Source organism: Dipteris shenzhenensis, chromosome 13, assembly GCF_047967505.1.
Source record: "Dipteris shenzhenensis isolate YYH24624 ecotype China chromosome 13, Dip_SZ_1.0, whole genome shotgun sequence".
NCBI lineage: Eukaryota > Viridiplantae > Streptophyta > Polypodiopsida > Gleicheniales > Dipteridaceae > Dipteris > Dipteris shenzhenensis.
Genome location: NC_141608.1, coordinates 17,293,941 through 17,321,217, shown reverse-complemented (window position 1 = coordinate 17,321,217; position 27,277 = coordinate 17,293,941). Strand labels below are relative to the sequence as shown.

Genomic DNA, 27,277 nt, shown 5'->3' with positions numbered 1-27,277 from the left:
TTAAAAGTTTTTGGTTGCATTGCCTATGTTCATGTGCTAGATGAGTTGAGATCCAAGTTGGATCCAAAAGCTAAGAGGTGCATCTTTATTGGTTATTCTCTACAGCAATAAGGGTATAGATGCTATAACCCTTCTACTCGTAAGTTTACAGTGAGCAGAGATGTTATTTTTTACGAGATGAGCACCTGGTATAAACCAATAAATGTGATTGATGATGTAGATGCACAAAATGGTAATGCTGCACAGAATTCACAGCAGCAATCACAAAATATTAGTGGACCTGTAGTGTCCTCTAGTAGTGGTTCACATACTTCGCCATGGACAGGCAGATTGAGATCAGGAGGATCTCGTCAAAGCAATGTGGATAGTGGTATGCAAGTATCACGAAAAGGAAAAGAGAAAGTAGATCAGCCCATGGTTGATGTGAATGCAGGTCACTCTTATGTGGATGGTGAATCCAGTGGCTCAAAACAGAGCCTTGATGATGAGTTGGGTATTCCTTCTGTTGTTACACCTGGAGTAAGGAAGACAAGGGATGTTTTGAGAGCACGTACGTGGTAGTGAGCCTATTTTGTTCAGGTCTACCAGAGCTAGGTATCCTGTGGATAGGCTGAAATATGATGGATTTAAAGCCATTCACTATGCCTATATGGTCAAAGTGATACATGAACTAGAACCCACTTCTTTTGAGCAAGCCATGGGAAAATAAAAATGGGAGAAAGCCATGGATGAAGAAATGGATGCCTTGGAAGCAAATGCTACATGGGAATTGGTGCCTTTGCCTAAAGACAAGAATGCAATTGGCTACAAGTGGGTTTATAAGGTGAAGCACAATGCAGATGGTTCTGTGAACAGATACAAGGCAAGGTTAGTTGTCAAGGGATATGCACAAACATATGGCATTGATTATGAAAAAACATTCAATCCGGTTGCAAGGATGGCAACCATAAGAGCAGTCATTGCTACGGCTGCATCAAAGGGATGGTCTTCAAATGGATGTAAAGAATGCTTTCTTGCATGGTGATTTGCAAGAAGAGGTCTATATGGAGTAGCCACCAGGTTATGTTCATGTTGTTCATCATGAGTTTGTTTGCAGGTTGAAGAAAGCCTTGTATGGCTTGAAGCAAGCACCCAGAGCCAAGATAGGATAGTATCTTGTCACTATTGGCTTTTAGATTTCCAAGGTATATTTCTCACTTTATGTGAGAAAAAAAAAGAAAGGCATTGTATTGCTTGTCATTTATGTTGATGATTTGATTATCACACGTGATAGTGATGAAGATATCCTTCATGTGAAAATGCTATTGAAGTAGAAGTTTGAGATGAAGGATTTGGGAGAGTTGCGTTACTTCTTGGGCATTGAGGTGATTAGATCCACAAGTGGGATACGGCTCTTGCAGAGGCAGTATGGATTGGACATGTTGTCCAAATATGGGATGATAGGCTGTAAACCTATTTGAGTTTGGAGCAGATTGTGAAGTTAAGCGCAGATGCAGCTGAGCTTCTGGAAGACCCTACTATGTACAGATGCATAGTAGGAAGTTTGATTTATATGACTATTACCAGGCCAGATTTGAGCTATGCTATTGGGTTGGTAAGTTCGTTTATGCAGGCTCCAAGGAAACCGCATTTGGATGCGGCTAGATGCATACTGAGGTATGTGAAGTCCACATTGCAGTATGGACTATTTTATAAGACTGGGGTTCAGATATAGTTGCATGGATATACTGATACTGATTGGGCTGGTAGTATTTGAGAGTGCTCTCAACAGAAGCAAGAACGGAAGAGGGAGAGAGAGCGAGACAGAGAGCCACACAAGTTTGGTGGGTGCAGAACCACCCTAATCTTCTTTTTCATTCATTTATATATGTGTTTGAGTATTGTACATAACTGGGGTTAAGGCACAGTGACCTTTAACCCCCACAACCTCCCACTTAAAGGACAATGTGCCTTTAAGGGAGAACAACCAGTGAGCATACTATCCAATGCCCATCAATACACGACAATACTCAAACCGCCGACTAGGTAGACTCTTCGTCAGCATATCTGCAGGGTTATCATCTGTATGAACCTTGACAAGCTCTATGCGCTTGTCCTCAAGTACCTCCCTGATGAAATGATACCTGACCTCAATGTGTTTGGTCTTTGCATGAAAGACCGGATTTCGTGCTAGCTGAATAGCACTCATGGAATCACTATGCAATGTTGGTACACCTGTATGAATCCCCAAATCTCCCACTAGCTGATCAAGCCATATAGCCTCCTTGCAACCCTCTGTGGCTGCAACATACTCAGCCTCTGTGGTAGACAAAGCAATGCACTTCTGTGCACGAGACATCCACGACACTGCACCACCTGCAAAGGTGAACACATAACCGGAAGTGGATCTCCTACTATCCACATGCCCTGCATAGTCTGAATCTGTGTACCCAAGTACATGCATGTCTCCTTTACCAAAGCAAATGCACATCTCCTTGGTACCCTTCATGTACCTCATGATGCACTTAACTGCCTCCCAATGCCTCTTTCCTGGATTAGCCATATACCGGCTAACAACTCCCACTGCAAATGCAATGTCTGGTCTAGTAGCTATCATAGCATACATAAGACTCCCAACTGCTGATGCATAAGGAACCTTGGCCATCATGGCCCTCTCCTCATCTGATTTGGGACTATCTGTATGACTCAGGTTCACATATGGAGGCAATGGAGTACTCACTGCCTTCCCCCCCTCCATATTGAAACGCTGCAATACTTTTGTAACATACTCTTTTTGTGAAAGCCAAAGGAGTTTCCTACTCCGATCATGCGTGATGCGCATACCAAGAATATGACCTGCAAGTCCCAAATCCTTCATATCAAAGGCCTCATGCAACTTGGCCTTTAAAGCATCTAGCTCATAAGTATTCTTGCTAGCCAATAGCATATCATCCACATATAGTGCCAAGATTATCAGGTTATTATCCTTAGCCCTTTTAGTGTAGAGGCAGTGATCAATTTCACTCCTTCTAAAACCCTGGGACCGAATGAAAGCATCAAACTTCTGATACCATTCTCTAGGTGCTTGCTTAAGACCATAGAGACTCTTCTTCAGTTTGCAAACTAAATGCTCTTTGCCCTTTTCTTCAAAGCCTTCCGGCTGCACCATGTAAATTTCCTCATGCAAATCCCCATGCAAGAAAGCTGTCTTGACATCCATTTGCATAAGCTCCATATCCTCTACTGCCACTAGTCCAAGCATGCATCTAAGTGTGGTCATCTTCACAACTGGAGAGAATATCTCATCAAAGTCCACACCTTTCTCTTGCTTGAACCCTTTGTGTGGCGCTCTGTCTCTCTCTCTCCTTCTTCCATTCTTGCTTCCGTTGAGCTATCTGTAAACTCCACCAGAGTGCGAATGATGAGCAACATAGAAGTTTTAGGACCTCCTGAGTCCACCAGAACTGACAGATCTGCAAATGGTTGCTCCAAACTTGAGTTCCAACACCCGGGCAAAAAACGCAGGAATTGACACAGTGAGTCAGAAATCCACTGAAATGATCTCAGATTCAAGAATGAAGGTGTTTCCAAGCTCCTGAAGTAATGTGGACACCAAAAGCAAGCAATAGTTGCCTCCACAAGTCAATACGGAGTCTCTGTCATCGAACGGAACAGGGAAAAGCTCAAAAAACGACTTTTTCTTTGAAAGCTCTTAACAGGCTCTCAAAACCACTTCGTAAAGCCAAAGTGACTTTTGCAAAGGTTCCTCAAAGGTCTCTGCACACTCGGATGCAAGTAAAGTCACCCACAAAGCTTCCCACAAAGCTTCTCCTTCCTCCCACAGAGCTGCTGAGCTTCCAAGCATTCACGCACGCTCAGCTAGATCACCCGAGCTCTGATACCAGTTGAGAGTGCTCTCAATGGAAGCAAGAACGGAAGAAGGAGAGAGAGAGACAGAGAGCCACACAAGTTTGGTGGGTGCAGAACCACCCTAATCTTCTTTTTCATTCATTTATATATGTGTTTGAGTATTGTACATAACTGGGGTTAAGGCACAGTGACCTTTAACCCCCACAACCTCCCACTTAAAGGACAATGTGCCTTTAAGAGAGAACAACTAGTGAGCATACTATCCAATGCCCATCAATACACGACAATACTCAAACCGCTGACTCGGTAGACTCTTCGTCAGCATATCTGCAGGGTTATCATCTGTATGAACCTTGACAAGCTCTATGCGCTTGTCCTCAAGTACCTCCCTGATGAAATGGTACCTGACCTCAATGTGTTTGGCCTTTGCATGAAAGACCGGATTTCGTGCTAGCTGAATAGCACTCATGGAATCACTATGCAATGTCGGTACACTTGTATGAGTCCCCAAATCTCCCACTAGCCGATCAAGCCATATAGCCTCCTTGCAACCCTCTGTGGCTGCAACACATACTCAGCCTCTGTGGTAGACAAAGCAATGCACTTCTGTGCGCGAGACATCCACGACACTGCACCACCTGCAAAGGTGAACACATAACCAGAAGTGGATCTCCTACTATCCACATGCCCTGCATAGTCTGAATCTGTGTACCCAAGTACACGCATGTCTCCTTTACCAAAGCAAATGCACATCTCCTTGGTACCCTTCATGTACCTCATGATGCACTTAACTACCTCCCAATGCCTCTTTCCTGGATTAGCCATATATCGGCTAACAACTCCCACTGCAAATGCAATGTCTGGTCTAGTAGCTATCATAGCATACATAAGACTCCCAACTGCTGATGCATAAGGAACCTTGGCCATCATGGCCCTTTCCTCATCTGATTTGGGACTATCTGTATGACTCAGTTTCACATATGGAGGCAATGGAGTACTCACTGCCTTCCCCCCCTCCATATTGAAACGCTGCAATACTTTTGTAACATACTCTTTTTGTGAAAGCCAAAGGAGTTTCCTACTCTGATCACGCGTGATGCGCATACCAAGAATATGACCTGCAAGTCCCAAATCCTTCATATCAAATGCCTCATGCAACTTGGCCTTTAATGCATCTAGCTCATAAGTATTCTTGCTAGCCAATAGCATATCATCCACATATAGTGCCAAGATTATCAGGCTATTATCCTTAGCCCTTTTAGTGTAGAGGCAGTGATCCATTTCACTCCTTCTAAAACCCTGGGACCGAATGAAAGCATCAAACTTCTGATACCATTCTCTAGGTGCTTGCTTAAGACCATAGAGACTCTTCTTCAGCTTGCAAACTAAATTCTTTTGCCCTTTTCTTCAAAGCCTTCCGGCTGCACCATGTAAATTTCCTCATGCAAATCCCCATGCAAGAAAGCTGTCTTGACATCCATTTGCATAAGCTCCATATCCTCTGATGCCACTAGTCCAAGCATGCATCTAAGTGTGGTCATCTTCACAACCGGAGAGAATATCTCATCAAAGTCCACACCCTTCTCTTGCTTGAACCCTTTAGCAACCAAACGGGCCTTGTACCTAGGCACATCATCACCGGTGACCTTCATTTTGTAGACCCATTTACATGGCAATGCTTTCTTTCCATGTGGCAAAGAAACCAAGTCCCAAGTCTTATTCTTCATAAGTGAACTCATCTCTGATTGCATATTAGCATACTCCCACTTGCGTTGATCCTCACGCATCATAGCCTCTCTATAGCAAGAAGGCTCCCCGCAATCAGTAAGCATCACATAGTCTACCCCTGGAACAAACCTATCAGGCGGTCTAGACACTCTAGATGATCTTCTCAATGGCATTTCAGCTTGCTGTCCCACCTGCATATCAGCCACATTTGGCTCATCATTTCCACCAATAGATGATCCATCATCTACCCTTGATTGTATACCTGTGGGAGTACTTGGTGGTACCATTTCTTGCACATTTGGTGCATGGACAGCTTGCTGTCTATCAACATATGCAGGTGGATTCACATCCTGGAAAGTGATTCTCCTTATTTCCACATCCCTCATGGGTGCCTTATGCATCTTCTTCTCATTGAAGACCACATCATGGCTGCGTATGATCTTCTTTGCTTCTGGATCCCAGAGACGATAGCCCATCTCTCCACTTTCACCATAACCTAGAAAGATGCATTTCCTAGACTTAGGATCTAGCTTCTTTCGAAGCTCTTTTGGCACATGTGCATATGCCTCACACCCAAATATACGCAAATGAGAGTAAGAGGGCTTCTTTCCACTCCATGCCTCTTCAGGAATACCACCATCCAAACTCTTGCTAGGTGATCTATTGATCACATGCATTGCAGTCTTCATTGCCTCAGCCCAAAAACCACTAGAAAGACTTGCATTGGAAAGCATGCATTGCAACCTTTCTTGAATGGTACAGTTCATCTTTTTTGCAACTGGATTTTGCTCTGGAGTATGAGGGGATGTAAGCTCCCTCTTAATCCCACGAGTATCACAGAAATGCTGAAAGTCATGAGAGAGATACTCTCCACCATTGTCAGTCCGTAGGCATTTAAGCGTTCTACCTAACTGATTCTCAACCAAGGCCAGCCATTTCTGAAATACCTGGAACACATCACTCTTCCGAGCTATAGCATAAGCCCACACTTTCCTAGTTGCATCATCAATGAATGTCACATAGTATTCAGCCCCGCCTAATGACCGTGTAGGCATGGGACCACATACATCTGAATGCAGAGTAACATGGAATGAAGCACCAGAATCCAAAATCCAATCCTGGGAATATGCATCATCTGAAGTGGTAAGCAACTCTACAGATAAACTAGACATGAAGAGAACATCATTGTCACTATCATGTGTGACTGCATTGATCTCCTCGATCTTCACTTTTCCTTTGTCCTCCCTTGGACTCTCTTCCTTTTGATTTGCACCCCAATTTGCATTCTTTTTCTTATCCTTTTGCTCTCTTTTCAGCTTGTAGCAATCCTTTTTCATATGGCCCTTCTTGCCACAATGGTAACACTCAATGTTCCGTGCCCTGGATTTGCTACGAGACTTCCCTCTTTCTTGGGACTTCCCCCTGAACTGTGATCTGCCCCTTTGCATATTTAAGGCTGCATCCTGCTTGTTGCCATCCATAGACTTCCGTCTAATCTCCTCGGCCAACAAGCTACCCACAACATCATCAAATTTCAGTACTCCACCAGGTGCAGAGTTACTGACAGCTGTACGGAAGGTATCCCATGAGGATGGCAATGAACATAAGAGAAAGATTGCCTTAGTCTCCGCATCAAAATTCATTTTCTGAGCCTGAAGCTGGCTGAAAATAATATTGAATTCATTCAAGTGAGAAGCAATGGAGACCCCTTCCTTCATCTGCAGCTCAAACAACCTCTTCATGAGGTAAACTTTATTAGAGGCAGTTTCCTTCTCATAAGTGGCACACAGTTTCTTCCACAAATCTTCCGTAGTCTGCTCATTTACTACTGTGAAATAAACTGACTCTGCAAGATGAAGTCTAATAGTAGACTTTGCTAATGCATCCAACTCATTCCAATCATCCTCAGACATATTTGCAGGCTTAGCTTCAATCCCTGCCAAGGGTTTAATCTGCTTCTTTTGAATAAGCACATCCCTTATCTGTTCTTTCCACAAAGAAAAGTTTGTCCCATCAAACTTTTTAATGCTGAAAAACTCCTTTTCAGGCATGGAAGAGGATGCCATGATGCAAATAAAGCAAAATCCCAAATGCTAGTGCCTGCAAGAGAGAATCACACCAAATACCAGGTGCACCCAAATGTGTATGCCACAATAGAGTGAAATATCACCAAAATTCAAAGCTCAAAGCATCAAAAGATGCATCTGACTCATGTGCATATACTATGCATCCATATGAGCAAATCTGGCCCAAAAGAAAATGCCAATAAGTGCCAAATGACTCAAGCATAAACACTGTCCACTGGCATATGCATCAATAATGTCTCATCCAAGAGAGCATAGCACTATCAGTGCATCACTTGGAATGTGTCAAAGCTGTCCCTCAGCTTAAAATAGCATCCATGTGCAAAGCGTCCATAAAAATAGCATCCCACAAGGCAATTTGGGCCTATCAGCGCATCCAACAAGGACCGCAATGCATCCAAATGGCCTATAAATCATCCACTGCAACCCAATGCATACCACGAATGAGCGCACACTGCTCAAACTGCAACCAGAGTGATCTGCATAAGGTATGCTCAAGAAATCATAGTCCTACGGTAATGAGCGCTACTGAAAATAGAACCTGAGATGCTTCAAAACATGGGCGCCATTGCATAATCGGACTCAGCAAGAAAATCTGCAAATATCTCTCTTCTGCCAGAACTCCAAAATCCCAACCGATGAGTGAGAAATGGGAGTCAACACTTATCCACTGCCATGTGGCATAAATCTAAGGTTTCAGAACCTTAGTATGAAAAATGCATAACAGAGAGACGAAATCGAATACACAGAGATTTATAACTCTGAAAATCCTCCACCGAATCACGCAAGAACTGATAGGTAGGGGTTTTTGGGCATCGGGAACACAATGGGACAGACGGTTTTGGAAACCGTGGTCTCAATCACTGGGTCCAACACACGGGCTGAAAAACGTTTTTGGAAACAGAGCTATCTGTAAACTCCACCGGAGTGCGAATGATGAGCAACATAGAAGTTTTAGGACCTCCTGAGTCCACCGGAACTGACAGATCTGCAAATGGTTGCTCCAAACTTGAGTTCCAACACCCGGGCAAAAAACGCAGGAATTGACACAGTGAGTCAGAAATCCACTGAAATGATCTCAGATTCAAGAATGAAGGTGTTTCCAAGCTCCTGAAGTAATGTGGACACCAAAAGCAAGCAATAGTTGCCTCCACAAGTCAATACGGAGTCTCTGTCATCGAACGGAACAGGGATAAGCTCAAAAAACGACTTTTTCTTTGAAAGCTCTTAACAGGCTCTCAAAACCACTTCGTAAAGCCAAAGTGACTTTTGCAAAGGTTCCTCCAAGGTCTCTGCACACTCGGATGCAAGTAAAGTCACCCACAAAGCTTCCCACAAAGCTTCTCCTTCCTCCCACAGAGCTGCTGAGCTTCCAAGCATTCACGCACACTCAGCTAGATCACCCGAGCTCTGATACCAGTTGAGAGTGCTCTCAACGGAAGCAAGAACGGAAGAAGGAGAGAGAGAGACAGAGAGCCACACAAGTTTGGTGGGTGCAGAACCACCCTAATCTTCTTTTTCATTCATTTATATATGTGTTTGAGTATTGTACATAACTGGGGTTAAGGCACAGTGACCTTTAACCCCCACACCCTTTAGCAACCAATCGGGCCTTGTACCTAGGCACATCATCACCTGTGACCTTCATTTTGTAGACCCATTTACATGGCAATGCTTTCTTTCCATGTGGCAAAGAAACCAAGTCCCAAGTCTTATTCTTCATAAGTGAACTCATCTCTGATTGCATAGCATTCTCCCACTTGCGTTGATCCTCACGCATCATAGCCTCTTTGTAGCAAGAAGGCTCCCCGCAATCAGTAAGCATCACATAGTCTACCCGTGAAACAAACCTATCAGGCGGTCTAGACACTCTAGATGATCTTCTCAATAGCATTTCAGCTTGTTGTCCCACTTGCATATCAGCCACATTTGGCTCATCATTTCCACCAATAGATGATCCATCATCTACCCTTGATTGTATACCTGTGGGAGTACTTGGTGGCACCATTTCTTGCACATTTGGTGCATGGACAGCTTGCTATCTATCAACATATGCAGGTGGATTCACATCCTGGAAAGTGATTCTCCTCATTTCCACATCCCTCATGGGTGCCTTATGCATCTTCTTCTCATTGAAGACCACATCATGGCTGCGTATGATCTTCTTTGCTTCTGGATCCCAGAGACGATAGCCCATCTCTCCACTTTCACCATAACCTAGAAAGATGCATTTCCTAGACTTAGGATCTAGCTTCTTTCGAAGCTCTTTTGGCACATGTGCATATGCCTCACACCCAAATATACGCAAATGAGAGTAAGAGGGCTTCTTTCCACTCCATGCCTCTTCAGGAATACCACCATCCAGACTCTTACTAGGTGATCTATTGATCACATGCACTGCAGTCTTCATTGCCTCAGCCCAAAAACAACCAGAAAGACTTGCATTGGAAAGCATGCATTGCAACCTTTCTTGAATGGTACGGTTCATCTTTTCTGCAACTGGATTTTGCTCTGGAGTACGAGGGGATGTGAGCTCCCTCTTAATCCCACGTGTATCATAGAAATGCTGAAAGTCATGAGAGAGATACTCTCCACCATTGTCAGTCCGTAGGCATTTAAGCGTTCTACCTGACTGATTCTCAACCAAGGCCAGCCATTTCTGAAATACCTGGAACACATCACTCTTCCGAGCTATAGCATAAGCCCACACTTTCCTAGTTTCATCATCAATGAATGTCACATAGTATTCAGCCCCGCCTAATGACCGTGTAGGCATGGGACCACATACGTCTGAATGCACCAAATCAAGCATTTCAAACTCTTTCTTTCCCCTTCTTTTATGGGCTGATTTAGTCTGCTTCCCATAGAGACAATGCTCACAAAATTCAAAATCAGAGAAACTCAAATGCGATACATAACCCAAACGGCATAAGAGTTTCATTCCATTCTGGCTCATGTGCCCCAACCTGCAATGCCACAAAGAAGTGCTTGGTTGCTCGGTTATTGCAACAACATGATCAAATACCCCTGATACATGTAAGGGATACAAAGTCCCACACTTGGCACCCCTAGCCAAAAGCATAGAGCCCTTTTGAATTTTCCAACTTTGAAAGCCAAAAGTGGTGTGAAAACCAGCATCATCTAGCTGACCCACTGAAATAAGACTCTTGGTTAGCTTAGGCACATGTCTCACATGTTTCAAAACAAATGCAGACCCATTTGCAAAAGAAAACTTTATGTCACCTGCTCCCACTATGTCACATGCATAGTCATTTCCAAGATGCACACAACCTGTCTTTCCACTATCATAAGTGGAGAACCATTCCCTATGGGGAGTAACATGGAATGAAGCACCAGAATCCAAAATCCAATCCTGGGAATATGCATCATCTGAAGTGGTAAGCAACTCTGAAGATAAAGTAGACATGAAGAGAACATCATTGTCACTATCACGTGTGACTGCATTGATCTCCTCGATCTTCACTTTTCCTTTGTCCTCCCTTGGACTCTCTTCCTTTTGATTTGCACCCCAATTTGCATTCTTTTTCTTATCCTTTTGCTCTCTTTTCAGCTTGTAGCAATCCTTTTTCATATTGCCCTTCTTGCCACAATGGTAACACTCAATGTTCCGTGCCCTGGATTTGCTACGTGACTTCACTCTTTCTTGGGACTTCCCCCTGAACTGTGATCTGCCCCTTTGCACATTTAAGGCTGCATCCTGCTTGTTGCCATCCATAGACTTCCGTCTAATCTCCTCGGCCAACAAGCTACCCACAACATCATCAAATTTCAGTACTCCACCAAGTGCAGAGTTACTGACAGCTGTACGGAAGGTATCCCATGAGGATGGCAATGAACATAAGAGAAAGATTGCCTTAGTCTCCGCATCAAAATTCATTTTCTGAGCCTGAAGCTGGCTGAAAATAATATTGAATTCATTCAAGTGAGAAGCAATGGAGACCCCTTCCTTCATTTGCAGCTCAAACAACCTCTTCATGAGGTAAACTTTATTAGAGGTAGTTTCCTTTTCATAAGTGGCACATAGTTTCTTCCACAAATCTTCCGTAGTCTGCTCATTTACTACTGTGAAATAAACTGACTCTGCAAGATGAAGTCTAATAGTAGACTTTGCTAATGCATCCAACTCATTCCAATCATCCTCAGACATATTTGCAGGCTTAGCTTCAATCCCTGCCAAGGGTTTAATCTGCTTCTTTTGAATAAGCACATCCCTTATCTGTTCTTTCCACAAAGAAAAGTTTGTCCCATCAAACTTTTTAATGCTGAAAAACTCCTTTTCAGACATGGAAGAGGATGCCATGATGCAAATAAAGCAAAATCCCAAATGCTAGTGCCTGCAAGAGAGAATCACACCAAATACTAGGTGCACCCAAATGTGTATGCCACAATAGAGTGAAATATCACCAAAACTCAAAACTCAAAGCATCTGACTCATGTGCATATACTATGCATCCATATGAGCAAATCTGGCCCAAAAGAAAATGCCAATAAGTGCCAAATGACTCAAGCATAAACACTGTCCACTGGCATATAAATTAATAATGTCTCATCCAAGAAAGCATAGCACTATCAGTGCATCACTTGCAATGTTTCAAAGCTATCCCTCAGCATAAAATAGCATCCATGTGCAAAGCGTCCATAAAAATAGCATCCCACAAGGCAATTTGGGCCTATCAGCGCATCCAACAAGGACCGCAATGCATCCAAATGGCCTATAAATCATCCACTGCAACCCAATGCATACCACGAATGAGCGCACACTGCTCAAACTGCAACCAGAGTGATCTGCATAAGGTATGCTCAAGAAATCATAGTCCCACGGTAATGAGCGCTACTGAAAATAGAACCTGAGATGCTTCAAAACATGGGCGCCATTGCATAATCGGACTCAGCAAGAAAATCTGCAAATATCTCTCTTCTGCCAGAACTCCAAAATCCCAACCGATGAATGAGAAATGGGAGTCAACACTTATCCACTGCCATGTGGCATAAATCTAAGGTTTCAAAAACTTAGCATGAAAAATGCATAACAGAGAGACGAAATCGAATACACAGAGATTTATAACTCTGAAAATCCTCCACTGATTCACGCAAGAACTGATAGGTAGGGGTTTTTGGGCGTCCGGAACGCAATGGGACAGACGGTTTTGGAAACCGTGGTCTCAATCACTGGGTCCAACACACGGACTGAAAAACGTTTTTGGAAACAGAGCTACCTGTAAACTCCACCGGAGTGCGAATGATGAGCAACATAGAAGTTTTGGGACCTCCTGAGTCCACCGGAACTAACAGATCTGTAAATGGTTGCTCCAAACTTGAGTTCCAACACCCGGGCAAAAAACGCAGAAACTGACACAGTGAGTTAGAAATCCACTGAAATGATCCCAGATTCAAGAATAAAGGTGTTTCCAAGCTCCTGAAGTAATGTGGACACCAAAAGCAAGCAATAGTTGCCTCTACAAGTCAATACGGAGTCTCTGTCATCGAACGGAACAGGGAAAAGCTCAAAAAACGACTTTTTCTTTGAAAGCTCTTAACAGGCTCTCAAAACCACTTCGCAAAGCCAAAGTGACTTTTCCAAAGGTTCTTCCAAGGTCTCTGCACACTCGGATGTAAGTAAAGTCACCCACAAAGCTTCCCACAAAGCTTCTCCTTCCTCCCACAGAGCTGCTGAGCTTCAAGCATTCACGCACGCTCAGCTAGATCACTCGGGCTCTGATACCAGTTGAGAGTGCTCTCAACGGAAGCAAGAACGGAAGAGGGAGAGAGAGCGAGACAGAGAGCCACACAAGTTTAGTGGGTGCAGAACCACCCTAATCTTCTTTTTCATTCATTTATATATGTGTTTGAGTATTGTACATAACTGGGGTTAAGGCACAGTGACCTTTAACCCCCACAGTATTTCTGATAGACGATCTACAAGTGGATATTTTGGGAGTGCTGCAGTCACTTGGAGCAACAAGAAACAACCTACAATTGCCTTGTCGAGCACAGAGGTTGAGTACAGGGGTGTAGCAATGGCTGCATGTGGGGTAGCTTGGTTGCATAAGCTACTTTATGATATGCATCACTCTATAGATGGGCCAATTGTCATTTATTGTGACAATATGAGCAGTATACACTTGGCGAATAACCTAGTCTATCATGCTAGAATAAAGCACATTGAGGTGCATTATCACAATGTGCGGGAAAAGGTTCTAGTAGGTTTTATTGATCTAGTTTATGTCAGCAGAGAGGATCAGGTAGCTGACATATTCACGAAGGCATTGGGTGTAGAGAAGCTGCGCAAGTTCAGAGACCTGCTTGGTGTGCAGGAATTGGGATTGAGATCAGGAGGGAGTGTTGAGATATCGAACTCCACTCATGATATGCCAGGGTCATCGTTGTGCATTTATGTCACCGACTTGTTAGCTGCAGATGTGGTTGGTACACCACCCATATATAATAGCTATCTTCACCTATAGGGTTCACCTATTCTTTTGTACTTAGAGTTCTTTTGGCTTTCACAACTAAGAAGAGGAAAATTGTTTTCAGCCTCCACCTTTGTGTATATTCCCCCATGGTGTATGTGAGAAAGCTGCAAGTGAGACTCCTTCCTTCTCTCCCACTCTCTTCACATGTACATGTTGCAAGTTTCTAAAAATTTTTAAGTATAGAACACCCTTTGTATATTAACCTTTATTTCTTAATTTACTTCCTTATGTAGAAATATAGTACACTCAAAAATGGCTATTTTGGAGACTACATATATTCATATGCACACAACTATGGCCTATGAAACAAAAATAGAGGCACAATGGGCAGGGAGTGGAAGGAAAAGTCTTTTTAGTATAGTCTTATGAACATTTGACATAATAAATAAACTCATTGCCCCTTTTCCAATCGTTTTGACTATAAACATGTAGGTAGATCCAATTGATACCCATGCAAGTATTGTTCCCATGAGAGACTTGAACATTTGAATGAGGCACCCCGATGCAAGTTTTGTCTTTTTTTTCTTTTTGAGGCACCTCGATGCAAGTAATGGAATTAAAGAAAGCCCACCTATTGAATTCACGTGATAGGGTTACATATGAAGAGTAACCCCCCTTAGGGTTCTCTAGCTAAGCAGTATAGATCAAACAAGGAAAATAAAAGAAGTAAGACCCTATGATGTTGCAAAAGCAATTTGAAAGTTCTGAACCAAGATGGATTGGTTTTTATATGTGTGAGTCCGAGGGTCTCGTTGTTAAGTACCTAAGATCTCTTGTGTGAGTTGTGATTGTGGATTTGTTTGCTTGTTGAGAGCCTTAGGTCTCTTGTGTGATTTGTGATTGTGGGTTTCTTCTTCTTATTGATCTATTTCTCGATTTGCCTTTTTTACTTTGCAAGAGTGCCTAGAGTTTCATCTTTGAAAACGAAACTCATAAGTCTTACATGAAATAAAATTGTCACTTATTTGTTTGAATTAATTGAAATTTTTAACATTATTACACTTTCTTTTGAAAGAATATTTAATATTCTTTTAATATAATGTGAATGAATGATTTATAATTTACATTCAACTATTCTTACAATTTCTCTTGAAAGAATACTTTATATTTCTTCAAGAGAATGTGAATGAATGATTTGCACTTTCATTCACTCATTCTTACACTTTCTTTTGAATGAATAGTAAATATTCTTTCAATAGGATGTAAATGAATGATTTGCATTTACATTCATTCATTCTTACAGTGTCATTTGAATTAATATTGAATATTCTCTTGTTTTAGGTGATTAAATTTGAAACAAAAAGAGGAAAGGATACATTCGTATGCCTATTGTAGTAGAAGATTTGAGATTGCACACATTAAAGGCTAGTAATCTCAAGGCCTCAAAGCTTGTTTGGCCATTTCTCATTTGTAAATTCACAAAAGGCATTGAAATTCATATTTCCTTTTCCCTGTATATATGGAAAAGGCCTTTATTAAGTGTGTAGAGTTTAAATATGTATAGTGGGGGGTTATCACCGTCTGATGTGTAAATAGGGGCATTTTCAAATTGTCCATGAATGCAGGTGATATAGGGCTTAATATCAAAGTGCACCCCCTAGCCCCCACCCCCCCAACACACACTCGTTTGGTGTACTCTCACCCTCCCACACACAAAACACACACGCACATGCACATGTGCATGTATACACATGCACATGCACACGCGCATGCGTGTGCACACACACACACAATAATTTTGATTAGTAAATGTATTATACACACACAGACACTTATTTCTTTACACACACACACACACACATGTATACTTCCCCAACAATGAATTATTCTTTTATGTACACCCCATGAAATCTCCTCTTTACACTCTTTTTTTAACCACCCCACACACCAAGCACACTAATCCTCCCATACCTCCACTAATCCCTTCTCAACCCATGCTCTCATTCGCTCCTTACTCCACATTATACATATTATCTTTTCCTTGTATCTTTTCATATTATCTTTTCCTTGTATACATGCAAAAGGCCTTTATTAAGTGTGTAGATTTTACATGTGTATAGTGGGGGGTTATCACTATGTAGTATGTATTTAGGGGCATTGTTAGAGTGTCCACGAATGTAGGTGATATAAGGATTAATATCAAAGTGCACCCGCTAGGGCCCCCCCCACACACACACACCCACCCACACCCACACCGTGTACACACACACACACACACACACATGTATACAATTATGTTACTACTAGTACTATTACTATACTCTCTCTCTCTCTCTCTCTCTCTCTCTCTCTCTCTCTCTCTCTCTCTGTCTCTCTCTCACGCACACGCACACACACACACACACATAGGACATAATGAGTTTGTCAAACAAACTCCATAGCTTGTATATGATCTCTTGAAGAAATCATTTTACATTTTTCGAGAAACAAATTGCTCTTAATCTCATGTTCCCCAAAAACTCATTATACATTTATGCAAACAGAGAGAATTGTAACCTATTCCATAAAGAGTTCTAGCTTTTCACAATTCTCTCTCTCTCTCTCCCTCTCTCTCTCTCTCTCTCTCTCTCTCTCAATTTTTATTGCCAAATATCCTCACCATATTCCCTCCCCTTCGTTTCAATATAAGAGGATAATTTTTTCTGGAAGTTGTAGTAAGTAGATGTAACTCGATGGAAGTTGTAGTAAGTGGATGGAAGTGCACGTGCTCTTATGAAATATTTTAAATCATAGTAAGTAGATGGAATTGCACGTACTCTTAGATTGTAGATAAAAAATAAAATTGTGGTCAATAACCAAATAGAATGAGGAGAGTTTGATGGGATGGCCGACAACCAAATAGCATGTTGAGTTGTTACTTTTTGCAATAGAAAATTGCTTGTTATTAATGTGTATCTTCAATTCCTAGTAGTGAACAATGTTGTAAATTCTAAGCCATCTAGGACTGCAATTTTTTCCTTTAATTTATTTACTTTTCCACCCAAAAAAACAAAAGAGTTGCAAATGCTTTCAAAATTCACGAACTTTGCAAATCATGCAGTTTCAAGGAGTAATTACAGACTTCAAGAAAGAGACCCACGTTCTTTTTGTTGAGCGTTTCCACCAACTTCTACTCGATAATAGGCGTTGCAGCCGATGAAGGGCAATTGCGCTGGCGTGTTAAGCTACCGGAGACGAATTTAAACACCATGAAGCTTGCAGTTGCTGAGAAGCTCGAACCATTTTGGCTTCCTGCATTACCAGTTTCGAAAATTTTGGATCGCACATACCCTTTCGTTATCCCACCATGAACTGCCTCACTGTGGCTTTCGTTGCAATTCTTGCGATGGCTTCAGCTCCCTCCCCATCCTTTTCCGCAACCTCATGCCTTGGCAGCATTGCCAGCATCACAGGATCGTGCATTCCCGCCCTCGTCCAGACGGATTTGTTCTCTGCCATCAACGAGTGTTGCGCCGACCTTGCCGCGCTCGTTGAGTCATGTACATGTACATTCAGCACGCTTTTCTCTCTCCCAGTCCCCGATGCACCTTTGACAATACGGTTGACCCCAATGTGCGAGATGCGAATTTCCTCAGGAGACCCTTGCATCGGAGATAGTGTTGACACTGTGGAAAGTGAAAGTGAGCAGCAGCGTTTCTTTTGTCAAGTTACTCGCATTATATAGTTAGAGCGCTGTCGCAAATTGTTGAAAGTATTATGAGGAAACTCACAGCAAACGTAGACAAAACATTGTAAGGAGAGCCAGAGGCTTCAAACAATTTTGCTCGCTATATGATGCATTCTGGGCCAGCTTAACGGCAAACGAATAACCTACTTGAACTGTGTTTCGCAGGTGCAGCGCTACCACCGGCACCGTGATACCCATCGAGCTTCTCCAAGCTCGTGACTAAAGGGAATATGAAGGAATGTTTGTAGTGATCAATCCATATAAATTACTTTTGTTGCTATTCATCACTAGTAAATATTGTAAGGTGAGCTTTCTTTGAGCTAGATGACATCATGGAGAAGGCTAGTAATTGGTTTCTCTCATTTGAATAATAGTTGCAAAATATGTGTAGAATTTTTTAAATTTGGGCAGCATGGAAACTTATATGTATCGAAACTCGCCTCTTCACAAGGGTGTCTAGACTTGAATGAAATATACCCTATGTTGAAATTCCGCCCTACACAAAGGTTGCCATGGTCACATTGCATTATTATATTTTTAGATGATATCATAATATTATGATTATTCTTTCTTATAAAGATTGCAAGTTAAAGCTTGGATTCTGTAAAGTGTTTCTAGTAGCCTCTACCGCACCTTGTCTTCCATGAAATAGAGCTATAAAATCTCTTATAGTGACACGTCCATATGATATCCTCTTCAAAATTTAAGATCCCCCAGATGGCATCAAGTTTTTGGTGCTGATAGGTTATGGGGATAGCTGCGTTCGTGTCATCGCCTTCAAGCTCACCAAAAATTCACACCCTATTGGCACCATCTTACTCAATGAAATTGTGAGCATGCTTCTCACCTAGACATGAGATCTCCTCCTCTCACATCCTCTCCATACTCCATCACTCCTCCATCATTTTTCACATTTACTCATTATCTTTCCATCTATTTGAGTTTCTCTTTCATACTTCAACAACGATGATGTGATGGCATGCCCATGTAAAATTTTAATGCTATGAAAGGGTTCTTTTTTTTGGTTATTTGCAATTATTTTAGGTACTAGAGATTTTTCATAACTAAGAAAATACATTTTTTCAATAAGGTAGCAAAGTGTTGATAACCAAGCCATCCTAGTATGTTCTTTGAAATAATTGATAGTGTTATCAATGACATCTGAGCTTGTGTATTAAGTGATATTATTGATGTTATGTGTATAGGCAACAATATTTGCATAAATAAAAGAAAATATGAGGACGACTATTCGGCATGTATATGCTTCTATATGTCGGGTCGTTTGAGCGATTTTGTATCACCCCTTTCGAAAGGGTAATTTTGTAACCAATAATGTTGTATATCTTTGGCATGTATATGCTTCTACCACTCACCTCGTTTGAGCAATTTTGTATCACCCTTTTCATAAGGAAAAATTTGTAACAAACAACATTCTTTTGTAATCACTAAAAAATACATTAGTGGGGCAATACAGGGCTTGTTGTGGCCCTCTTTAGCCCCACTAATGTTTTTTTAAAGCTTTTGTTAAGCATCGCTATATAATGATGTTTACCAAAGTCGCTATATAGCAAACGTTCTTTTTTGATGCTAATAGCGACATAAATATTAACCTTTGCACCCATCAATGGAAAGCTTGTGCTATACAAAATCATACCTCAAACTCCCCAAAAATAGTGACAAAAATGTGAATTCTCTAGTGGTGACTCACGTTTCGTGCAGATCTTGTGGTAATGTCATCGAAGCCTCTACTCTCAAGCAACTCGTAGTGGGAGCTCCATATATGCAAATCGTCCACTTGTGTCACCCAAGCATCTACCAAATCATGTGCAGGTGATTCCATGAGGGGAGGGAAGAGAGCGAAGAAGGGAGGGAGAGGGGAATGAGAGCATTAGGGACATGAGATGGGGGTAGGGGAATAGTGGAACTCACAAGACAAGTCAGAAGAAAGGACAAGAAGACTGAATACAAGAGAATGAGAAAATGAGAGAGCTTATATTCCAATTCTTGAAAGTATAAAATGAAGACCAAAGTCAAACTTTTGGCCTTATAAACATATCCACCGTTTGAATGGAGGGCTAACCTGTGCACTCTTTTGTATCTCTCTTTTGTCATTTTACAATTTCTTGGGCCCATTTGGCTCGAAGGGAATTATCACCTACTACTTCTAACACTCTCTCCTACATTTCCACTCTCTTCTCATCATATGAGAACTGTTAACTAATGTGGCAGTTAACACAACATTTGGTGGTAGATCGGGGACATCGATGGATCTTTCTACTAGATAACCATCTGCTATTGTAGCTTATGAGGGATCATCACCCATGGGTCAGCATCATAAGTCCAACAAGAATAGGAAGGGCTGAATATATTGTGGTGGCATGAGAGATGTAGACGAGTCTCCTAGTGCTCTAGATCTCCCCCTCTTCATGAGACACAGTTTGAGTCTCGTTCCCTTCCCACCTATCTCACAGGTCACACCACCAACCACACCCCTTGCTCCGGTACCCCTCACTCCACCCCTTGCTCTAGTTATGCTACCCCCACTCTTCCCTTTAGCTCTGCTACTCCCTCCACCATGCATCCTTCATACCATGTTTTGCTTGAGGACCTCTACTACCTCGTGAATGACCTTCATGTTCTTGTAGAGGATTCCCAAGGAATGAAGGCCATAAATTACATGAGGAGGTTCATGAGCACACCCTTTGCAAGGGATATCTTGAAACCTAGGCCGAGAAGGATCTCCATACCAAGGAATTCTTCTTAGAAGCCCTAAGTCAAGAATCTCCCAACCCTCCTCCATACAAGTTTGAGCAAAATTTAATGCTTAGGCGCATGGGAGATCTCCTAAAGCATCATAGATATGAGTTAATAGAAGCTGTTAGGGAGGGTAGGAACAAGCCAAGGTGGGCAGGCACCTAAGATTGGAAAAGAGTGAAGAAGCATTTCAAGGAAAATCCATGTCGGTGGGTGACTCAGCTCAGGTTGGCGAGGAGATGACTGATGCTTCACACCTAGCCTTGAAAGCGGTGGCACCCTCGCCAACTACATAGGGGTGGTAAGTATATATTTATATTATACTCCATATCTAATAATGTTCAGTCATGCAAATGTTTTGTCATTCATATCTAACTCCTTGAATTTGGATCCATAGGAATCTGTAATTGGTAGTCCTCCAACCGATGATGATTACAGAAGGGCGTATAGGATTGGAGCCAAGCCTTGGCTAAAATAAAAATTCTTTGTATTTAGCTTCGATATCCATGTCAGAAAGTGGCCTAATATGTATTTTCCTCTTTTGTCCTCTCTTTTTCTTTCTCTGTCTTCTCCCTTCCTCTTTCTCTCTTTTCTTCTCTTATTCTTTCATCAATTTCTCCTCTTTTTGTCTCTTTGTTTCTTCCTCTTTCTCTCTTTTCCTCTTTTTATCTTGCTCTCTTCCACTCTTTCCTCTTCCTCTAATTCTCTTCTTCTCTTTTCCTCATTTTCTCATTTTCCCTTTCCTCTCTTTTAATTCTTTCTTCTAGTTGTCTTCTTTCATCTCTTTCTCTCTTCTCTTCTTTCTTCTAGCTGTCTTCTTTCTCTCTTTCATCTCTTTCTCTCTTTTCCTCTCATGTGTGTGTGTGATAGAGAGAGAGAGAGAGAGGTGCTTACGGAACTGTTTCTTGCCCACGTTATACATTAATGAGTGCCAGTCAATGGCATATTACTACATGAAATTTCAATTCAAAATGTTTGCTCATTTCCCACCCAAACTTCTTGCCCTACTATTGTTAGGGACACAGATTTTTGGCCCACCTTACCATACATATACCCAATAGTTACAAATGTTAAACAATTACTCATTTGCAATTTCAGGCTTTACACAATGGGTAACCCCTCTGAGGATGGCTTGACACATGGTCCCTCACATCTCTATATTTGTTTTTCTTCATTTCCCATGAATTTTTTTTTAATATTTAAGGCTGATCATGTGAACACTCGGTTGCAAACGTGGCACCTCAACTTTTGATGACCTAACACTATGAAAAAATATTGTGGTTTCACAAAATGTTGCCCTCGTCCATAAGCATCGTTCTACGAGTACTATTGTCCTACCCTTTCTTCTCTCGCTGCCCCACTTGTTGTCCATGTAAAAGAGATTAAAAATCTCAGATCATTAATTATTTTTTTTCAATTCAAGATCATGTCATGAATATGTCTCCAAAAAACAATGTAAGTGCACTGGACCTCAAGACAGAGCAAGCATCCAATTGTGTTGCCCCCTCCCAACATGATTGGGTGGTTACAAACAAGGTATATGCCTGTGGGAATATGCATGTGATGGTGTTGAATTTTCCCATGTCTCGCTCTCTCCCAAGTAAGCATCTATTTGCACTATGATCATTGACCAATATATGTACAAGGCCCCAGGGCATCACTAAGAAATATGTAAGATAGCATGTCCCAGGATCAATGGAAGGGGTTTATATTTTTGTGGAGTTGCAGAAGCTATTCATGCATAAGGGATTTTAAAATTAAAAGATTGAAATCTTGATAAAAAAGGGATACTTTAATCATCTCGAAATTTACACAAGGGGTGCATGATATAGGTTATAAAAATCCGTAGGTAGGGGTTAATACCCTTTAATCGCACATGCTATATGCAATTTTAACATAGTGTCCCCTCTAGAAGGCACTATTCCTTCATTAATTAGCATCCCACATGCACAAGGTGTGGCATGTGAGCATTTTTTCCTGATATCTCTCAATGGGATGTCACAACACTAGCCTCATTTTCCACATAAATCAAGAGTGGACGACCCACCTCCTTAGACCACTCCCTACTTTAATATGCATGCAAAGCTATGTAGAGGATACGTGAAGGGTTGGTACAAATATGACTGCAACCTCTTTCCGACTTTCCCCTTATAAATTATTATCCATGTAACTTGTACAACCAATCCATTGAATATACACATGGGACCATCCACAATGGAAGGGTTGACACATGATTGAGCCACCCTAACCATGGGTCCATAGACCTCTATTCTATATTATTCATGCCCATTCATATTACAAACATTGTAAATAATTACAACATTATTGGTCTTTGTTTATCATTCACTAGACACACTAATGGATTAACCAATGGCTATCAAATTCTTATCAACCTATCTACAACTAGGTGGCTGCACCATGAGTAGGGGTTGTGAGATAATATAGGAAGTTGCTTATTGAGATTATGAGTAGTTCACTGTTCAATTCATGATACTTCTCTCTAACTTCAAAGAATCTTGCAACAACGATGCTGTACATTTTGTCCTATCAATATAAAACAAGAAATCCATTGCATTATTTATCAAAGGATCACATATCTAGAAATAAACATCGCAAAGTGAGCATTCTCACACCTTCAACACTATGAACACAAACCAATAGCCTATACTTGATCATACTACTACACACAATGATAAGCTCTATTAGCTCTAGAATGCTCAAGTAACATGTATGCCTATTCATAGGCATAAGCAAATCCTAAAAGTTTAAAAGAGAGAATGGCCCTTACATGATCAAATTGCATGTGTTGAAGCTTCCCTACCTTGTATAAACATATGTGATACCACAAGCTTCAATATGATATCCAGACTCTTTTAAAAGCGTCCATTATAAATGTAGGAAGACTTGCCGTAAACATCCATTGATCTCAAGGCTTCATCCCTCCCTTCCAAGTGTTCATAGAGGCATGTGGAGACGAGGCTTTGAAAACACTCAAGGCTTTGTCCTAGAAAACTTCAGAGACCTTAAAGTGTGAATCGTGGAGATCCAATTACCTATAGGGAGTTCTTAGGTTTCAAGCAACTACCCTTTAGTGTATTCGACCCAAGTTCCCAACTTAAGATTTTCAGGTATTTCTGCATGGCTAGCTTCAATTGATGCCTTTATTTAGGTTGGTTACCAAAATTGCCTTCATTTGAAAATGGAGAATAGGAATGTGTCACGTGTTTGATATGAAATGCGATGAAATTTTGACCTCATGCTACCCACGATTACAATTACAAAGAATATGGTGAAGAAAAAGCTACCCACGATTACAATTAAAAAGAATATGGTGAAGAAAAGTTCAATCAACGAAAAGTTCAACCCTCACGCTATGGGCGTCTACCCCTCACGCTAAGCTTGTTGCAAGCAACAATGGTCAGGCTACTATAGACTCGCAAGAATGCTACCCAATTCGCTGGCATGCAACTCGTTACCACTGATGACGAATCTCCGTGAAAGCATAAGGAACGCTTCTCTTCATTCGGAGTTTTGAAACTGTCTGGATTAACCTTTTAAAGCATTGCAGAGTTTAGAGCCCAGCTCGTTCGGCGAGGCTTGTCATTTGAGTCCTTGCTTGTTTGTCTGACTGCAGCCAACATTGGTAAGCAATTCCTATTATCGATCAATCATCTGTTTCCTTAATCGCTGCACCACAGAGTCCGAGCAGACCTGCCATGGCTCGTGCTGCTGGTACGCGCTTCTTACGGCTCAAGTTTTATGTCCTTCTCCTCCGGACCTTATTTCTTTTGGGAACCTGGCTGCCTCCCACCTTCACGGCTCCTGTTCTAGCACCTGATATCGCATTCTGCCACATTCCAAATGCTACTGTAGTATTCGACTGCTGTGCTCCTACATCGCATACACCCCCCAGCCCCTTCCATCTTGAGAAGTCCCCCAGCCTCAAGATCAGGCGACCTGCTCATAAAGTTAGCGACGAATATGCCCGGAAACTTGGCCGGGCTTATGAGCTCATGCGAGCCCTGCCTCAGGACGATCCGCGCTCCTTTGGCCATCAAGCAAACATACACTGTGCTTACTGTGACGAATATTATGCTCAAGGGAAGACCACCATTCCACTTCAAGTCCATGCCTCTTGGCTTTTCTTTCCTTTCCACCGATGGTATCTCTACTTCCATGAACGTATTCTGGCTAAATTGCTTGGAGATGACACATTTGCTTTGCCCTTCTGGAACTACGACCACCCAGATGGAAGCACAATGCCTCGAATCTATGTCGAATACCCTGAACTAGGGGACTCCTGGAGAGAAGGATCTCATTTGCCTCCTGCAGTGGTAGACATCGATGCAGTTTCTCGCGGCGTCCACAATAACCTCACCAGGGAGGATCAGCTCATTGTCAACCGGGCTGCAGTATATTGGGTAATGGTCACCGGTGCAACTACTCCGTACAGATTCTTTGGCCAGCCCTACAGATCGGGAGATTATCAGATGCCAGGGTATGGTACAGTTGAGACGATGCCTCACAATGGTGTGCATGCTTGGGTAGGCGATTCCACCAACGGTCAATTCGACATGGGCGTGTTTTCGACAGCCGCTAGAGATCCCATGTTCTACGCTCATCATGCTAATCTGGATAGGCTATGGACAGTGTGGAAAACGCTTGGAGAAAGCAACGTAGACATCGACGATCCAGACTACCTAGACTCTGAGTTCGTGTTCTACGACGAGAATGCAGAGCTTGTCAAAGTTACAGTTAGGGATTCGCTCAACAATTCCAAGCTAGGAATCATGTATGAGGAAGTTGAAATTCCGTGGCTGACCTATAGTCCGGAACCACAAAGTAGTAGAGCTGCTGAACTTTCGAAGGACGCACTAATATGCAAGATGGGCGAGGAGGTGGTGCAACCCTGCTCTGTGCGTGTAGCAAGGGACAAGCAAGGGTGGTCCAAGGGTGAAGAAACGCTGGTAATCGGGGGGATAGAGGTGCAACGCAACATACAAACACAGTTCAATGTCTTCATAAATCTTCCCGCCGCTAACATAACTACGTTACTCAACTGCACCGAGTTTGCCGGTACGTTCTCCAAGCCCATGGCCAGCTACTTAGTGAATACTTCACTTCGTCTTGGAATCGGCATCATTGTAAGGGAGCTCAATCTGATAGGGGAGGAAAGCTTAGTCCTCACCATTGTTCCAACGTGCGAGTCACTTCCAGGGGTCAAGATATCGAGTATCGCAATCGAATACGAATTTGTGCCGGCTCGATCATCTGTTGCGTGAATGAATACTGGCATGGAAACCAAACAAATAATTACTAAATTGGGACGGTCCTTATAAGGTCTCTCTCTCCCGCCCCCCTCCGCGCCGGAACGGCACTTAGCTCCTGATGCTCTACTCGAGCTCTAGGCATAGGCTTCATTGCTGATGGAGACAAAATGTTGTTGTCTTCTATGGTCTGTTTGGCTACACAAACTCTCCCCTACTAACTAAGTATTTTCCATGTTCTTTTACTTTTTTCCAATTATAAACTTAATGTTGTGACTGTTGAGAGTTCACACTCAACATCATGTGATCATGTGTGCATAACACCATCAGGTGATCATATGTGCATAGCACTAACTTTATAGAGTGCTATAAAGAAAAGGGTGAGATCCGATCCTTAAACCTATATAGTATTAAAAAATTCTACAAGTGACAATTGAATCCCCTGAGATCCTTACTAATGCCAAGGTATTTTCCATGTCTCTCCTTGTTTTCAAAATTCCATTTTGATTGAAAAGTAAGTGTTGAGAATCACATTTTGATCATGAACAAATTGCTAGGTGCTATATCAATAATCAAGCATGGAATCTCAAAGCACTAATACAAGGACTCGTGTGATGAAGAGTGAAGCAACTGGGGCTAGTCAACATGTACAAAATTATATGAGCTACGTGCTCTTACACATCATATTCATCACCATTAAAAACATAACATGAAATGTTGAGAATAAATGCATCCTACCTATCAGCTTCAAAATATTACATAAAATTACCACTGCTTAATAAGTAATTTTGGAAGTTTGAAGAATAAAAGAACCCCTCATTTTGAACTCTCTTGGTATACTTACATTTCCCAAGGTCACCTCCCCAAGCTAGAAAGTGTAAAAATTTCTCATGTAGACTTTCTTCAAAATGGAATATTTTCCCATATATAGTATCCTTTCAAAAAGGGAGAATAAAAATATTTTGATGAAAAAAGTACTAAAATATGATAAAAGCAAACCATAGAAAAGAAGTAGAGTGCATTGAGGTCATGCCTCACACTATTGCAATTGGTCTTTGACATGTACCCTTCCTAATCCTTCTTATTATTCTTGTTGTATCATGTTCTCCAATGATTCTTTTTATTAATGACCTCAAATGACATAGGTCCTCATTCAATAAAGCAATTTTTGTGAAGAAGACTCAAAGTCATAAATACATTAGCTACACAAAAACATCAAAGTTTGTTGTTCTTCTTCGACTCCTCCAATAGGACTTGCATAGTGTTTTATGGCCAAAATAATATTTTGATTTTAACATGTCCTATTTCTTAAGATTATGCCATTTTTAGTCCCATCATGATGATAGTATATATGTCATATAAAGTATCATTACAAAGCTCTTCTTTTGTGTGGGAGTAGGTCAAATTTTGAGATATGCATTAAAAGTATGAAAC

General features: G+C 41.7%; 2 protein-coding genes across 2 annotated transcripts; both read left to right on the top strand.

Moving 5' to 3' along the window:
- Positions 1-17,392: 17,392 nt before the first annotated feature.
- Positions 17,393-18,043, top strand: LOC147895103 (uncharacterized). Its single transcript, XM_087383334.1, has 2 exons — positions 17,393-17,775; positions 17,988-18,043. Exons 1-2 carry the CDS (start codon positions 17,442-17,444, stop codon positions 18,011-18,013), a joined length of 360 nt encoding a protein of 119 aa, XP_087239460.1. The 5' UTR covers positions 17,393-17,441; the 3' UTR covers positions 18,014-18,043.
- A 6,249-nt stretch (positions 18,044-24,292) lies between these two features.
- LOC147895102 (aureusidin synthase-like) lies at positions 24,293-26,003 on the top strand. Its single transcript, XM_087383413.1, has one exon. It carries the CDS (start codon positions 24,293-24,295, stop codon positions 25,856-25,858), a length of 1,566 nt encoding a protein of 521 aa, XP_087239539.1. The 3' UTR covers positions 25,859-26,003.
- Positions 26,004-27,277: the final 1,274 nt, after the last annotated feature.

What these genes read in the sequence shown, in the direction of transcription:
- LOC147895102 (XM_087383413.1), top strand. Translation starts at nt 24,293, where the DNA reads ATGGCTCGTGCTGCTGGTACGCGCTTCTTACGGCTCAAGTTTTATGTC.
- LOC147895103 (XM_087383334.1), top strand. Translation starts at nt 17,442, where the DNA reads ATGAACTGCCTCACTGTGGCTTTCGTTGCAATTCTTGCGATGGCTTCA. An exon ending in TGACACTGTGGAAAGTGAAA is followed by an intron (nt 17,776 to 17,987) that starts GTGAGCAGCAGC and finishes TGTGTTTCGCAG; the next exon opens with GTGCAGCGCTACCACCGGCA.